Source organism: Mobula hypostoma, chromosome 30 (assembly GCF_963921235.1).
Source record: "Mobula hypostoma chromosome 30, sMobHyp1.1, whole genome shotgun sequence".
In the NCBI taxonomy this organism is placed as follows: domain Eukaryota; kingdom Metazoa; phylum Chordata; class Chondrichthyes; order Myliobatiformes; family Myliobatidae; genus Mobula; species Mobula hypostoma.
The window spans coordinates 5,175,195-5,193,260 of record NC_086126.1 but is presented as its reverse complement, the minus strand read 5'-3'; the positions used below and the strand labels follow the sequence as shown (position 1 = coordinate 5,193,260).

The window sequence follows — 18,066 nt, the reverse complement described above, 5'->3', positions numbered from 1 at the left end:
TTGTAAATATATTGTTTGACTAAGCATTCTTTTTTGTGTACATAGTTCATTCTGGGTTATATGTAAAACTATGTGAATGGTATACGTTATCATGCCACCATGTCATATGTGTGCGCCTTACTAAAGTAAAACTAAACATGCGAGGGGTGATTGATAAGTTTGTGGCCTAAGGTAGAAGGAGTCAATTTTAGAAAACCTAGCACATTTATAGTCCCCTCCTACATTTGCACACTTAGTCCAGTGGTCGTGGAGCATACGGATCTTGGACCTCCAGAAAGTGTCCACAGCAGGGGTGATTGATAAGTTTGTGGCCTAAGGTAGAAGGAGATGAGTTATACAGCTCTCGTTACATGCACATGCAGTTCAACTCTTTGAGTGATTATGCAGAAAGTTTGAAGTTAATAACTCATCAGGGGTGATTGATAAGTTCGTGGCCTAAGGTAGAAGGAGGTGAGTTATTAACTTCAAACTTTCTGCCAGAGTGCCAACAAGCCCAGGAGCTACCAAGAGCAGCACCTGTCCATCCCTGGGAATGGCCTGCATTGCTCTGGCCGAGGATTCGTGCGGACTTTGCCGGACCATTGATGGGCACGAATTTCTTGGTAGTAGCAGATGCAGCTACACAGTGGCCAGACATGTTCCTAACAGTCTCCACTACAGCCTCACACACTGTTGATGTGTTGAGAAGCCTCTTCTCAAGGACTGGTGTTCCAGAACACTTAGTCAGTGACAATGGACCACAGATTGTTTCGGAACAGTTTCAGTCATTCCTGAAAATGAATGGAATAAGGCATATCATACCTGCACCATACCATCTAGCTACAAATGGCTTGGTGAGAGTCTAAAGAGCACACTACACGAACACTGAATCAGAAGCTCACCAATTTTCCTTGCAGATCGCAGTGCAGCATGCTCCACGACCAACAACTCACCAGCTACGCTGTTCCTGGGTTATCCCTCGCGCTCGTGCTTGGACCTCCTCGAGCCCAACCTCAGGAGGATGCTAAGAGACAAATAGAGGGCTCCTCGAACGAGGAGGTGTTAATGTTTCACTCCTGGACGAGCAGTCCCGGCGAGCGACTACAGAGGAGGTCAGAAGTGGGTACTCGGAAAAGATCAAGGACAGAACGGGACCCCTCCTGCACGGCGGAGAATGCGTCTGATGTCATCTGGAGACGACACGTTGATCAGTTGAGGAGAACAGAGACAGTTGTTGGAGAAGAGAGGCGTCTGGAGCTGTCAGAACCACTTCCTGCAGTCCCAGAATCAACTTCTACAACCACCCCCAGAGTCTGAGACGGTTTCAAAGTCAAACGTCTCTCCTACCAAGCAGAGTGATCCTCCCTTGCCAGGAAAGATGGTATCCCACATTAAATCCTCCACATGGTTAAATCTTCAGGCCTGAATGGGACAGTTTACAGTGTACTATGCTGTGGATGTCTATATAGTAGCTGTATCGTATAGTATACTGCACTTATACTTTATATACAGTTCTGTAATGCTCCGTGGAGAGCGAAGGGCAGGACAAGGCACAGAAGACGTCACGGTCATCCACTGCAACCAGGGAAGACCCCGGTTTGTGATGCTCATTCGTCCCACTGGACCTGGACTTCTGATGTTGAGAGAGTGGAACTGCCCCGGTCCCAGTGCAACAGCTTTTCTACTTCATAAACTTCCCCGCACAGAATGCATTCTGTAGTTTATTGAGTTTATAGCTAATCAGGGAGGAGTGTAGTGTATTTAATTTTTCAGTAATATTTGAGAAATATTGTACATATATTACTTAATTAAGCATTCTTGTTAGTTTACATAATTCATTATGGGTTATATGTAGAACTATGTAAATGGCGTGTGTTATCAAGCCACCACATCATAAGTGCACGCCTCACTAAAGTAAAACTAAACATGCTCGTGTTATCCCCGGCTACCGTGTTTTTCTTTTGATTAGTTAACCCTGTCATGATTTGGAGGCTCGTGAGCCTCAAAGACCCAGAGAGCTACGTTGGCTGGAGTCAGGGCTTTATGCCTTGGTTCTTGGTAGGGTCGTCCATGCCAAAAAAGGGTCAAAGGGTTAGAGGCCAGACCAAGAGCGGTCCACCGGTCCTCCAGGTTCAGGGCTAACAACCCTGACTGGTCAAACAAAACTGTTACGGAAGCAGAGTGTGACGTCCATCTGAGTGCGACGGTATTCCTGAGTCTCCACCCGGGACTTGCATGTCTGACAGTGGCGAAAACTGAGAGGAAGCGACTGATAGGATGAAGGAAGCCCTGAACACCGCCAGAGATGGAGGACCTTCATTGCTGCCCGAAACGCCGGCAGCGTAACGGGCCGCAAGTACTTTCTGGAGTTACTAAACAAAGCAGCTGGGCTGGAAATCCCTGGTATCATGTAGTATCTCTAAATAAATAAAATGCAAAATAAATTCCATCACCAATAATAGATAATTAAAAAATAGTTTAAAATACATTTAAAACATATACTGTATTGCTCAAATTCTGCCACATTTTCCTTCCTGTACACCTCGAGTTTATACAGTGCTGTAACAAAGTAAAGTACCGTAGCTGTGCCAACAGGAATGCTGCCCGCTAAAACCGCAGCATCGAGCCACATCATCGCCTCAGGATTGGGTCGGCAGGGTGGCAGGGAGTTCAGAGTTCGGAACCCCGAATACGCAAGGCGTGGTCCCAAATGCTGCAATGATAAAGACACAGTGGGACGGGCAGCATCTACAGAGGGGGAAATGGATGGTTCGGGGGGCCGGGAGGCCGGGGGGGGGCGGGGAGAGTCCGCGGCACTGACTGTTCATTTCCCTCCACGCAGATGCTGCCCGACCTGCTGAGTTCTTCTTCCGGGGCGTTGTGTATTGCTCCTGATTCCTGCATCTGCGGCCTCTCGTGTCTCCCGGGGCTGATACCGAGTGAAGTCTCTTAGGGCTGAGGGACCTCACGTCTTAGCGTGGCACTGACCCTCTCCAACTCGTGAGCCTGGAGCAGTCAGGTAGTTCCAGTCCCAGTGGGATCAGACAGGCTGTTTGGGCTCATTCCCCACTTCCAAATTAAGACCTAATCCACTCAGTAGTGAGTTTTAATGTGTACATAAACAATTATTTTCATTCTTTTATTTCTAAACTGTCCTTGGGAGTGTGTGATGGGACGGTGTGGAGGGAGCTTCATTCTGTGTCTGACCCCGGGAGTGTGTGATGGGACGGTGTGGAGGGAGATTCACTCTGTGTCTGACCCGGGGCATGTGTGATGGGACGGTGTGGAGGGAGATTCACTCTGTGTCTGACCCTGGGAGTGTGTGATGGGACGGTGTAGAGGGAGTTTCACTCTGTGTCTGACCCCGGGAGTGTGTGATGGGACAGTGTGGAGAGAGCTTCATTCCATATCTACCACTCAGAAGCCCCACAACTGTGTCTTTAAAATATGCACCTGTTGCACAAAATCCCTGAGCAGAAAATTTTAAACTAAATTATCTGCAAATCAAATCCAAAAGTCATGTAAGAATCAGAAGGGTGAAAGTTCCAGTTAGTTAAGAAATTATATGTACTGCCTACAGAATTATTTGTTTCACCACCATTTGTCAAGACAGATGTTGCTTTTCCCAGTTCTCTTATGATATAAAAAAGTGCTCAATGCCATAGATACTAAGCAGCATCCACTCAGCACTCCATTCCCCTACGTTCCCCAAACTCCCCCACCTCACCCACTCTATCCCACCCAAGTCCCCAGAAGTTGAAAGTTGACAGCAGTAAGTGTCAGTATCTCCAGATCCATCGTGACCACGTGCCCATGATTCCTCTTGGAAGCAGGTCGGTTGGGCGGGGAGAGGACAACTGTGTTCGGCGATACCCATGAAGTCCATCAGCCTTGTCGAGCAGCAACTGTTTAAAAAAAAAAGTGCCATTCTTACTCCTTTTCCCCCTCGTTGAAAATAGCTCCGGAGGTAAGTTAGTGGGATCAGGTAGCAACCGTTTTGGGAAGTGGGACAGTCAAAGTTTCGGGCCAGAGGACCAAGTTCGGCGACTGGAACTCCAACAAGGTGCAGGTGTGGGGTCTGCAAAGCAGATAGCTGATCCGGGTCAGTGCAAAAGGCTGGGGGTGGCGGAGACGCGGGGGTTTCAGGGCACGGCTTCGGAGCTGTCAGCGCCGGCGTGATCAGCAGGACGAGTCTTGATCGCGGCCCCCCCTCCCGACCAGTTTCCGATCGTGGCGGGTTGGAGTCGCTTCGGTTGGCCCCGCCTGAGGCAACTCCCGTGAAATCTTCTCCTGCTCTTTCCGGTTGGCGGCGGAGAGGCGCTTGAGGGGATGTTGGAGGGTGGAGAGGGAAGGAGCTGGGGGAAACACTCCCATCATCGCGAGCGATCCGGCCAAAGCTGGGCATTACAGCGGTGTTGAGACGGGCTGGTATGGCACTGCAAGTCCACCTCCCCCCTCACCCACCGCAACTCGCCACCAGTGAGTGGGAGGGGGGAGCAGACGGGGCATCAGGAAGACGAGGCGAGGCCAGACTGCAGTACTGCCATCTTCTTGGCGCTCTTGCGCAGCGAGGGGCTGTCCGGGTGCCTTTCCCTCATGTGGACGAAGTGTCCCTCCTGACTCTCGGCCGTGAAGCCGCAGTCCTCGCACACATAGAGCTTGGTCCGCCGTTCCTTGTAGGCGTAGGCCTGGTGGACACCGTGGATCTTCTTGAGGTGGGACTCCAGCGAGCAGCGTTGGGTGAAGGCCTTCTCGCACAGGTCGCACTTGTACGGGCGAATCCCTGCTCAGACAAAGACAGACGTTAGCCGGTGGCGTGCCGGGGCCGGAAGTGCACCTCCTCAAACAGCCTACACCGTACACCGCCCTCCACCATCTGTGCCGCGGTGGCAGAGAGAGAGAGAGAGAGAGAGAGAGATCAATCACAGGCTGGGTACTGGCTTCCGACCTGGAATTGTATTGATATAGGGATACAGTGGGAATGTGGGGATCATATCACATGGGATTAGGAAAGGATGCAAACCTAGCAGGCCAACAGGGTTATTTCTGTGCTGGATCACTCCATGTTTCATAGAACATCGGACAAGAACAGGCCCTTTGGCCCCCAACATTCTGCTGTACTTGTTTCTTGTTTGTTTTACGAGTGAGTGAGTGAGACACAGTGTCCCAGCGCCCCAGCAGTCTCCCAATTTAACCCTAATCACGGGACAATTTACACTGACCAATTAACCTACCAAGCTGTACGCCTTCGGACTGTGGGAGGAAACTGGAGCACCCGGGGGGAACCCACGGAGTCACGGGGAGAACGTACAAACTCCTCGCAGACAGCATCAGGAATTGAACCCAGGTCGCTGATACTGTAATGTGATGTGCTAACCACTATACTACCGTCCCAGCCTGGTTAAACTGGTACTTAAATGTCGAGCTCAACCAATTCCTTCTGTCTTTGGAATCTCTATACACCCCGCCCCCACACACACACAACCATGTGCCTATAAGAGCCTCTGAAACACCTCCCCCTCATCGCAGCACATTCCAGACACCCGCCACTGTTAAAACCAAAATTGCCCCACATGCACGATGAGGCACTTATCATTCATGACATTAGAGGCCACTCAGCCCATTAAGCCTGTGACAGCTGTCAATGCAACCCTGTCCCAGTGTCACACTGTACAGCGCCAGGGGTCGGGGGTCAATCCCTGTGCCTGTCTGCGAGGAGTCCGCATGACCTCCCCACGCCAGCGGAGATTTCCACCCGCGTTCCAAAGATCTACGGGTTCGGGCTAGTGCGTTGTGGCGCTCGCAGGCTGGGCCCCCCTGCAGCACATCCTCGGACGGGGTTTGGTCGTTGGCGCAAACGAGGCATCTCACTGTACGTGCGACAAATAAGGCTAAACCTAGTTCCCCACTAATTCTCCCTGTAACCAAACTTTCACATGTCCGCACCATCTCCCTTCCAGGTTCCATCCCAGCAACGCGGAGACTGCAGGCACAGGGGATGAAGGCTGAACACAGGTCGGTGCAGGCAGACCATGAACTAACTGCCCTCAGTCAAAGAGGGCAGGAAAACAAGGCCTTGTTGACCGGCAGAGCTTGAGGGGCCGAATGCCCGTTCCTCATCTTATCCCGTCTGGTTTTTTTTTACAGAAGTGTCTTGAGAAGTTTAGGGAGTGGTGGCTTTAAAGTGTACTCCTACACGATAGCTACAAGTTTCTGGAGAATTTTATTCTCCTTTACCCTTCTGTACCAGAAATTATGTCAAACAATCTTGAACGCAGACAGTGGAAAACCAGAGTGACTCACACAAAATGCCAGAGGAACACGGCAGGCCGGGCAACATCTATGGAGAGGAATACATAGTTGATGTTTCAGGCCTAGATGAAGGGTCTCAGCCCAAAACATCGACTGTTTATTCCTTTCCATAGATACTGACTGAACTGCTGAGTTCCTCCGGCATTTTGTGTGTCCTACCCAATCATCATCATTATCTTCCTTGTCATATGACATCATCATTATGTGCCATGTGGTATGACGTCAGCGATTATGGTCTTTGACTGTGATTGTTCTTGGCAAATGCTTCTACACAAGTGGTTTGGGCATCGCCTTCTTCTGGGCAGTGTCTTTACAAGACGGGTGACCCCCCCTACCCCCAAGTCATTATCAATAAGCTTTGGAGGTTGTCTGCCTGGCGTCAGTGGTCACATAACCAGGACTTGTGATGTGAACTGGCTGCTCATATGACTATCTACCACCTGATCCCATGGCTTCATGTGACCCTGATCAGGGGGCTAAACAGGTGCTGCACCTCGCCCAAGGGTGACTTGCAGGCTAGCGGAGGGAAGGAGCACCTCACACCTCCTTTGGTAGAAGCGTGTCTCCACTCCACCACCCAAAATCTGGGAGATAACGATGGCTATCTGGGTCCTCAGACTCACAACCAGAGAAGGTTAATGAAATATTGGCCTTTGTTGCAAAGCTGTTAAACACAGTAGTTTTACACAAGATAAAAGAGCAGGGGTGGGCCATTCTGGTCCACCTTCCCCCATTCAATGAGATCAGATTCAGGCCAGTCCCGATGGAGGGTCTTGGCCTGAAATGTGGACTGTTTACTCTTCTTCATAGGTGCGGCCTGGCCCGCTGAGTTCCTCCGGCGTTTTGAGGTGTGTTGCTTCAATAAGATCAGGATCAGGTTTGATATCACCGGCATATGTGGTGAAATGTGTTGCTTTGCGACAGCAGTACAGTGCAATACGTAATGATAACAAACTATAGATTACAAAATGTATGCAAGTAGTGCAAAAAGAGAGACAAAATTGTGAGGTGGGGTCCATGCGTTCATTGTCTTTTCCAAAATCTGATAGTGGAGGGGAAGAAGTTGTTCTCAAAACGTTGAATGTATCTTTGCGGCTACAGAGAAGGCACGGCAGCAGATTTATTTCACTGGGAATTTGAGGAGATGTCTCCAAAAACACTTGCAAGTTTCTACAGATATGCCGTGGAGAGCATTCCGACAGGCTGCATCACTGTCTGGTATGGGGAGAGGGGGCTACTGCACAGGATCGAGGGAAGCTGCAGAGGGTTGTAAACTCAGTCAGCTCCATCACGGTTACCAGCCTCCGTAGTATCCAGGACATCTTCAAGGAGCGATGCCTCAGAAAGGCAGCGTCCATCATTAAGGACCCCCATCACCCAGGACGTGCCCTCTTCTCATTGCTACCATCAGGGAGGAGGTACAGGAGCCTGAAGACACACACTCAACGATTCAGGAACAGCTTCTTCCCCTCTGTTATCAGATTTTTGAATGGACATTGAACCCATGAACACTATCTCACTACTTTTTTTTACAAGTGTGTTATTCTACTACATATTTAATTTAACCATTTACTATATAAAACTTACTGTAATTCAGTTTTTCCCCTCTATTATTATTGTATTGCATTGTACTGCTGCTGCAAAGTTAAAGAATTTCACAACATATGCCGGTGATGTTAAACCCGATTCTGATCTGATTCAGGCTCCTGCACCTCCTCCCTGATGGTAGCAATGAGAAGAGGGCATGTCCTGAATGGAAATAACTCGGAAATGTGGTTGGGTTCAGCTGTTCCCCGATCTTGGCGATGTACATCAGCTGGCGGTGAAACTGCATGACCAACTCTCTCTCGTCTCTACCCACGACGACCAGGAGGGGCGCAAACTCGCCCGGGCGCCAGTGGAAGTCGTGGCGCAAGAGAACTCCTGGGAGCGCGGTTTTCCGCACAGCAGTTCTGTAAACAGGCATGGGGAGCTCGATTCTACTTATGAGCCGACGCGGGCAAAATTCCAGACCTCAACGCGCAGGGTCCGCCACGCAGCCAATCAGCAACGAGATCTCCACCCTCCCTCACAATCGATTCCCTGTAATGACGGCCAACCGGCTGATTGATACGTGTATAAAGGCCAAGCATTCGGAGGACACACCGCAAGTGACCAGCGCACCGATGATGTCTCCTCGTATGGTGATGAAACGTTTGCAAACGGATTGCCAAGGTCGGAGAACTGTTCAATGTTCTATGAATCTTCAGGCTCTGACCCCTGGTTCTAGTCTCACCTACCAGTGGAGACAACTTTCCTGTCTCTATCCTCTATCTCATCTATCCCTTTCATAATCTTATGTTTCTATAAAATCCCCTCTCATTCTTCTGAATTCCAGTGAGTATTAATCTCTCCTCGGAGGCGAACCCCCTCATCTCTGGAATCAACCTGGTGAGCCTCCGCACTTCTAAGAATTCTCTTGTAAAGCCGGGAACTCTCTCCTCAAGCCAAGAGGCCAGACCCCATGCAGTACTAAACGTGCAACCTCACCACTAGCCTGTACACTTACAGCATAACCTCCCTGCCCGTAAATTCAGTCCCTCGAACAATGATTTTCACTTTGATGCCATTCTTTCAGACCGACCGAGCGGCCTGGCGCTTCGCTGTCTCCGCGGGAGCTCGGTGAGGTTCGGGGCAGAGCGTGCGCGGCCTGGGGGGGCGTGCGGGCCGGGAAGCCTGGAGACGGGGAGCGAGACCCCGGCCAGCTCCACTGCTTCTCTCGGATTGAGGTCGAGAGCGGCGGACGCGTGGGCCTTCGGCACCGTCTGCCTGCGCGTGATCGGTCTTCCTCTCTCGCCCGTTGGCCTCTGTCCGAGGAAACTGCAGGGGTCTTGGAATCCATGTTGCAAGGGGAGGCTATAGATGCAATTTGGGGGACTTGGTTGAATATGTTCCTAGATTCCGGTTCCTCTCATCTTTCCGCTGTTTTTGAGTGGTTGGCATGACACAGTCTCGGACTCTTCAGCGAGGGAGGCATTACCCTGCGGACTGCGGCTAGTGGCTCGATGCTGAACTGATCCAAACTGTTGGTCTGATGTTTGATGTGTTGTCCTCTTGCTTTTTGCTGTTTGTGTACAGAATACAACTCTGAGACTTGACCTCCCGCAGCCCGTGTTTCTTTACACCAGGGGTCCCCAACCTTTTTTACACCATGAATTGGTTTAATATTGACAATATTCTTGAGGACCAGCCGACCTGGGTGGGGGGGTGGTGTTCAAGTGGGGTTAAACTCACCTCAACATGTCTTTTACAGTTAGGGTTGCCAACTTTCCCACTCCCAAATTAGGGACAAAAGTAGCAGTCAAATCCCGGGACACTTTACCCCTGGAAAGACTACAATGACCATGAAGCCTTGCGCGGGCACCTGTGTGCGCAAGTGCATATGTGACGTACGGATGTGATGTGCGCATGCGCGTATGTGCCGATTTTTTTTTCCCCTCCCGCAAATCGGTTCTGCCTTCACCTTCCCGACTAGACTGTCCAGACATTATTTCTACTTTATATAGGCTGTATATTTATCATATCATTCCTGCTTTTAGTATATGCTAGTGTTATTTTAGGTTTTATGTGTTATTTTTAGGGTCTGGGAACGCTCAAATTTTTTTCCCATATAACTTAATGGTAATTGTTTCTTCGCTTCACGCCATTTCGGCACGGTTTCATAGGTATGCTCTACCTTAGCGGGGAAATACGGGACAAGGGCGATCCCGTATGGGACAAACCAATTTAGCCCAATATACGGGATGTCCCGGCAAATACGGGACAGTTGGCAACCCTGTGTTCAAGTTCAACAGTGCGGGACAGGGAACGAGGAAAAGTGCAGCTGACTCATATCGTTTCCTCACGGCCCGGTACCGGTCCACAGCCCGGTGGTTGGGGACCGCTGCTTTACACTACAGGGAGGACATGGAAACCATAGAAAGGGTGCAGAGGAGATTTACAAGGATGTTGCCTGGATTGGGGAGCATGCCCTGTGAGAATAAGTTGAGTGAACTTGGCCTTTTCTCCTTGGAGCGACGGAGGATGAGAGGTGACCTGATTGAGGTGTGTAAGATGATAAGAGGCATTGATCGTGTGGATAGTCAGAAGCTTTTTCCCGAGAGCTGAAATGGCTAACACGAGAGGGCACAGTTTTAAGGTGCTTGGAAGCGGGTACAGAGGAGATGTCAGCGGTAAGTTTTTTACACAGAGTGGTGAGAGAGTGGAATGGGCTGCCGGCGGCAGTGATGGAGACGGATATGATAGGATCTTTTAAGACAGGTATATGGAGCTCAGAAAAATGGGTAACCCCAGGTAATTTCTCAGGTAAGGACACATTCGGCACAGCTTTGCGGGCCAAAGGGCCTGTATTGTGCTGCAGGTTTTCTCTGTCTCTATGTTCACTGGTTGAGGTTTTCTTGAATGGTTCCCATGATGATTCTCGGTTTCCTGGCCGCCTGCGGGAGGGCAAATCTCAGAGTTGTATTCTGTATACGTACTTCGAAGGCCAATATTCCATTTGATACCTGTTGCACCTGCGAGCCAGCCTTTTTCTCCCCCCACTGGTGACCTATCGGGTGACATTACGTCTTTTTTGGACCCTGGAACACCTGGAGGAAACCCACGCGGTCACGCGGAGAACGTACAGGCTCCTTGCAGGCAGCGGCGGGAATCGAACCTCCGACTGCAGGCGCTGTAGAGCGTTACACTACTGTGCCACCCTCCCCAACTCTTCTGGTGTCCCCCGCAGATTCCAAAGACGTACGGGTTGGGGCTAGCGAGTCTCGGGGCACGTTATGTTGGCGCCAGAAGCACGGGCTGCCCCCAGAACGATCCTCGGACTGCATTAGTCATTGATGCGTCTGACTGTACGTTTCGATGTGCGTATGAGAGATAAAGATAATAATCTTTAAAAGAATGATTAGTAACAACAGAAATGAAAATAGCCTGGGGTATGAATCAACACACAAAATGCTGGAGGAACTCAGCAGGTCAGGCAGCGTCTGTGGAGGGGAAGGAGTTCACGTTTCGGGTCAAGACCCTTCATCAGGATCGGTATCTGCAGTCTGCTACATCCCCACAGCCTGGAGTGTGCTGCCCTCTGCTGTCAGCATACAGGTTTGCACAGGGAAAGGTCACCTGCCCCTCAGGCAAGATGGAGCCAGTGAACAACACGGCCAATGGCGACATCTGGCAGATAGTTCACGAAACAGCTACTTCTTTCAAATGTGATGCCTCGACTGAGCTGCGTGCGATTGGAGCCCTGCAATTTACATTTCTTTCGATGGCGTGCTCTTGGGCCGATTCAGCGATCTGGCGCTCTGCTGACTCCGAGGGAGTTCGGTGAGGCTGGGAGCAGAGTGCGCAGCCCGGAGGCGGGGCGCGAGTCCACGATTGACTCCGTTGCTTCTCCCCGACTGAGGCGCCAAGCAAAGTTGGAGTGGAGTATCGTGTGCAGTTTTTGTCCCCTAATCTGAGGAAAGACATCCTTGCCATAGAGGGAGTACAAAGAAGGTTCACCAGATTGATTCCTGGGATGGCAGGACTTTCATATGATGAAAGACCGGATCAATTAGGCTTATACTCTCTGGAATTTAGAAGATTGAGGGGGGATCTTATTGAAAAGTATAAAATTCTAAAGGGATTAGACAGGCTCGATGCAGGAAGATTGTTCCCGATGTTGGGGAAGTCCAGAACGAGGGGTCACAGTTTGAGGATAAAGGGGAAGCCTCTTAGGACCGAGATGAGGAAAAACTTCTTCACACAGAGAGTGGTGAATCTGTGGAATTCTCTGCCACAGGAAACAGTTGAGGCCAGTTCATTGGCAATATTTAAGAGAGAGTTAGATATGGTCCTTGTGGCTAAAGGGATCACGGGGTATGGAAAGAAGGCAGGTACAGGGTTCTGAGTTGGATGATCAGCCATGATCGTACTGAATGGCAGTGCAGGCTCAAAGGGCCAAATGGCCTACTCCTGCACCTATTTTCTATGTTTCTATGTTTGTATGGAGGACGGCCGGCCGTCTTGTGTTTAGCCAGTCTTCCTCTCCCTTTCGCTGTCTGCTGTCGGAGGAACGTGCAGGACTCTTGCGATCCACATTGCAAGGATTGATCGGCCAAGCCGCGGCCTTGTTTTGGGAGGCTTCGAGGTTCATGCTGTATGTGTTTCTGGACTCTGGCCTCTTTTTTTTTGCAGTTTTTTGATCGATGGAGTCTGGGGCGCTTTGGCGAAGGACGATCCTGCGGCCTGCTGTGAGCTAGTGGCGCGACGTTGAACTGAACTAAACTGAGTACTACTGGACTCCTGGTTTGATGTTTGATGTTCACTCACTTGTTGTTATTTGCGCAATTAGTTCTTTTATCGCGCGTTGGGTGTTTGATATTTCCTTGAACAGGTTCTATGGCGTTTCTTTGTTTCGTGCCTATCTGGAGAAGATGAATCCCAGAGTTTTATTTGGATAATAAATGTACTTTGGATCTTTGAAGTCTCTCCTAACCCATCTACTCACACCGTTACAAAGACTTTGCCCAGCAGCAGAGTTGTCCATCGCTAAAGTTTCCCCACTGACGTCGCGGTTGGTGTAATGTTAGAACCGCTGCAATATCAGGGTTCAACTCCCGCTGCTGCCTGTAAAGAGTTCGTACGTTCCCCCCGTGACCGCGTGGGTTTCCGCCGGGTGCTCCCACATTGCGAAAGCAGACAGGTTCGGGTTAGTAAGTCGGGGGGGATGCTATTGTGGCCCCCAGCACAATCCGTACCCATCTGATTTGACGCGAAACATTTTGGAGAGGTTTGGATGGTAGGGGTATGGAGAGCTATGGTCCTGGTGTGGGTCGATGGGAGTAGGCACTGACTAGATGGGCTGAAGGGCCTGTTTCTGCGCTGTAGTTTTCTACAACTCCAAAACTGTATGTTTTGTTGAACATGTGACAAATAAAACTAACCTTTAAAAAAAAATCTTATCTGGACTCCCAGAATCAAGAGGGTTAGGAATGTGGGAATGGGAGGGAGGAGAGAATTCAGTGCTGTTTTTGATCTAAAGTTCTTTCAGAAGTCAAGAAAGGGGCACAAAGTTTGTTGCTTCACAATCATCTTGTAAACAGAACAAAGGAATTGGAAACGGAGAGTTGCGGAAGTCTAATAGCCAAGAACAAGGAACATGAAAAGACTAAAGAAGGCGAGACGACATGCTCAGCCCTTCTTGTACAAGAGACATTCCTTTCAGGTTTGTCGATAAAAGTTAACCAATCAAGTAGCCCTTATTCAAATAATGTGATACCACCAACCAGAGAAGGTTATAGAATAACATAAAGAACTGTAACCACTAGGGAGCACCCTGACCAATTGTACATACATACTTTGACACCAGGAAGCATTCGGAACAGTTAGACATAAGTAGTTATATAAAATATAAGCAGGCATAAATTGTTAAGCTGCAAAGAGTCAGCAACTTTAAGTTCCTCGGTGTTGTCATTTCAAAGGGGCCTGTCCCGGGCCCAACACAAAGAAAGCACGGCAGCACCTCGACTTCCTAAGGAGTTTGCAAAGATTCAGCATGACGTCTAAAACCCGGTGATAAACTTCTACAGACGTGCAGTGGAGAGCGTACTGACTGGCTGCGTCATGGCCTGGTACGGAAACAGCAATGCCCTTGAACTGAAAGTTCCACAAAAAGTAGTGGATACGGCCCAGCCCGTCACAGCTAAAGCCCTCCCCACTATTAGGCACGTTTACACAGAACAGTGTCACAGGAAAGCATCGGCCGTCGTCAGGGGACCCAGGACATGCGCTCATCTTGCTGTTCCCATCAGAAAATAGGTAGAAGAGCCTCGGGACCCACACAAACAGGGACAGTAATTACCCCTCAACCATCAGGCTCTTGAAACAAAGGGGATAACTTCACTCGCCCCATCACTGAAATGCTCCCACAACCGATGGACTCACTTTCAAGGAATCCTCATTTCATGTTCTCAATATCTATTGCTTATTTATTTATTATTATTTATTTTTATATTTGAGTTTGTTGTCGTTGTAAACATTTATTTATTGAGGTGCAGGGTGGAACTGGTGTTTCCAGCCTCACCGCCCAGCAACCCCCGATTTAACCCCAGCCTAATTACGGGACAATTTACAATCACCGATTCACCCGCCAGCCGGTACGTATTCGGACTGCGGGAAGAAACCCACGCGGTCACGGGCAGAGCGCACAAACTCCTTACGGACCGCGTTGGGAATTGAACCGGGGTCGCCTGTACCGTACGGCGTTGTGCTACCGTGCACACTGCTTCTGCGCACTGTCGGGTCTGGTCTCTCACCGGCCCTGCTACGACTGTTTGACTTACTGAGTTGTGCCCGCAAGAAAACAAACCTCAGGGGTGTGTATGGAGGCATGCATGTACTTTGATAATAAACTTACTTTGAACTTTGAAAATGACAATTATACAGCTTAATCTAACAGTACTTGCAAGGCGTTTCCATGGAGATGAACTCTCTGACACGGTGAGATCATTCTTACCCTCGGCCATTAGACTCTATAATGAGTCAGCCTGTAGCCCGGGAAGTGATGACCCCTCCTGTTAGACTGTTTGAGGTAACTTATTTTTTAAATTCTCTCTACTTCTCTTCTAATATTTATATCTGCGCTCTTGTAATGCTACGGTGACACTGTAATTTCCCTTGCGATTCTGTGCCTGTAGGTATGGATGCTGGACAACTCTCTACCAGTCAGAGGAAAGGCATCTTTAAGCCGGCAAGAGTGCTGGGAAGATTTTGCCACGAACTGGGGGGCCTAAGTTGTAGGGAGAGGTTGGGGAGCCTATGGTTTTATACCGCAGATCACGGGAGATGAGGGGTGACCTTATTGGAGATGTATAAAATCATGAGGTTTATAGTTAGGGCAAAAGTTACATAGCCTCTCTCCCAAGAAAAGAGAATTAATGAGTAGAAGAACTCAACAGGTCAGACGGCATCTATGGAGGGGAATAAACAGTCAACGTTTCAGGCCGGGACCCTTCCTCGGGGTGAACAAGCTACCAGTGGAAGTGGTTGGACGTGCAATCACCCTATAAGCTATCTTATATATTTATAATTATTCTGTTTTTAGTTACTGTGTTCTACATCTGACTCTGCCCAGAAGGCAACAAGGGCAAACAACTTCTGTAGGAAAAACTTGCCAAGAACAATCATGGTTGTGGAAAGACCTCGATCGCCCCATCGGCACATAATGATGATGTCATATGGAGTGACACATAACGATGATGTCGTACGACACGGCACATAACGAACGTTCTTTATCGGATCCCAAGTCACAATTATTTCACTGTCCTTTACACTTGTGTGCTGGGAATGGCGTGAAATGATCTTGAATCTCTTTAAAAACCATTGGGGTATGCAGGTGGATATGAAATAGGCCAAGAACTAGCTCGAGTGAGCACCTTAGCTGGCATGCATGCGTTGGGCCGAAGGGCCTGTATTGAAAATTGTTAGTGACACCACTGTGAGAGCAGTTCACAGACAGGGATCCTACAGCAAGACACACGCTAACCCTCACTGACTATTATCAACGCATCACAGAGAGCATCCAAACTGGATGCATCCCGGCTCAGGACGGGAACCGCTCTGCCCGTGACCGCGAGAGACCGCAGGGAGTCGTGGACAGAGCTCAGCACATCACAGAAACCAGCCTCCCCTCCATGGACTCTGTCTACACTCCTCACTGCGTCAGTAAAGCAGACAGCGTCATCAAAGACCTCCCACCCACCCACCCCGGATATTCTCCCTTCTCCCCCCTCCCGTCGGGCAGAAGATACAAAAGCCCGAAAGCTCGTCCCACCAGGCCCAGGGGCGGTTCTACCCCGATGTTATCAGACTATTACATACTGTAGTTCCTTAGTACGATCTGCCTTGTTATGATCTTGCTCCTTACTGTCTGATTTCCTGTCGCCGTTACACTGAATTGTGCATTCTCTCATTGTTTCACCTGGTTCAGGGACATCTTCTACCCTGCACTCCTCAGAGGTCACCTAGGACAATAAGATTGACCCTTGACCTCATAATCGACCTCCCTTATTTATGTGTTTAATTAGCAATACAGCGCGGAACAGGCCTGCCCAGTCCTTCAAGCCACACCGCCCCGCGACCCCTGAGTTAACCCTGGCCTAGTCACGGGACAATTTACATAATAACCCACCCGGACCGTGGGAAAAACTAGAGGGTCCGGAGAAAGCCCACGCATTGGGAGGACGTCGGAATTGAACTCCCAACTCCGGCACCCCGAGCTGTAAAGGCTTTGCGCCAGTCGCCGTGGCCCGTGCACCTCGCCGTCTGCACTGCACCTCCTCTTGTAACTGTGATGCTTTATTCTGCGAGCGCCACATGCGGAACGCTGGGGGAGCTCAGCAGGCCGGGCAGTGCCCGTGGGGGGGAGAAAAAGAGTAAACAGCCGACGTTTCGGGCCGAGACTGGGTGGTCTTGCGCCCACGGCCGGCCCGGTCCGGGAGCCGCCACGCTTCAGGTGCTGACACAGCGCGCCCACAACTAACCCGCACGTCTCTGGAACGTGGGAGGAAACCGGAGCTTCTGGAGCAAACCCACGTGGTCCTGGAAGGAACATGCAAATTCCACAGAGGCAACAGCGGGAATTGAACCACGGTCACTGGGCTGTGAAGCCTTAGGCTAGCCGCCCTGCTACTGTGCCACAGTTCGCTCCGCGTTCCGTTATCGTTTCCCTTTGCACTGCCTGATAGGATGGAAAATCCTGTACAGATTGCACGCAAAATGCCTTCCCACGGAACCTCGGTACGCGTGGCGATAATAACCGAACTTCATCCTCTACGCGAGTTTATGAAGGCACGCACTCAACGATTCAGGAACCGCTCCTTCCCCTCTGCCGTCCGATCTCTGAACGGTCCGTGAACCCATCAACACTACCTTGATAATCATCTTTTGCACTACTTGTTTCAAATAACATATAGTAAATTTTTATATCTGCCTTGTACCATTGCTACAGAACAACAGGTTTCACAGCATACTACTTTCGGTTTTGCATTACTTATTTACATTTATACAATTGTCACTGTTACTCTTTTATGCCTCGGACTCTACTGTTACCACAAAACAACACATTTCACCACCAGAACTCAGTGATGATAAACCAGATTCTGATTTGTGCGGTGTCAGAACAGGCCCTTCGGCCCACAATGTTGTGCTGAACCAATTAAATTAGTAGTCAAAAGGCCAACTAAACCAATCTCTTCTGCCTATCCTTCTATTTTCCTCACAGTCATGTCTCCTATCTAAATGTCTCTTAAATTCAGAATCAGGTTTATTGTCACCGGCTTGTGACGTGAAATTTGTGACGTTTCTGCCCCTACCACCACCCCAGGCACCCAAACCCTGTGTGTGAAAAAAAACAACTTGCTCCTCACATCCCCTTTGAAATTACCCCCTCTCAGCTTAAATGCAAGCCCTCTGGTATTCGACATTTCATTGTCTGTCGACACTATCTCATAATCTTATCAACCTCTATCAGATCCTCCCTTGAAGCGTCTGTTGGTCTAGAGGAAACAGCCCAAGTTTGACCAGCCTCCCGTGATGGCACATGCCCTCTAAACCAGGCAGCATCCTGGTGAACCTCTTCTGCACCCTCTCCGAAACCTCAACATCCTCCCTGTAGTGGGGCGACCAGAACTGAATGCAATACTCCAGGTGCGGCCCAGTTCGAATTTTGTAAAGCTGCAACGTAACGTCCTGACTTTT

The 18,066-nt window shown here is 49.7% G+C and overlaps 1 protein-coding gene across 1 annotated transcript in view; it reads right to left on the bottom strand.

Annotated features, from left to right (window-relative positions):
• Window positions 1–1,910: 1,910 nt before the first annotated feature.
• The window catches only part of LOC134339628 (putative transcription factor Ovo-like 1), a 33,738-nt gene continuing 17,582 nt past the window's right edge, over window positions 1,911–18,066 (bottom strand). Inside the window, exon 4 of the mRNA XM_063036306.1 lies at window positions 1,911–4,762. Coding sequence (XP_062892376.1) covers window positions 4,488–4,762 — 275 coding nt within the window. The 3' untranslated portion in view covers window positions 1,911–4,487. The remainder of the gene's footprint in view (window positions 4,763–18,066) is intronic.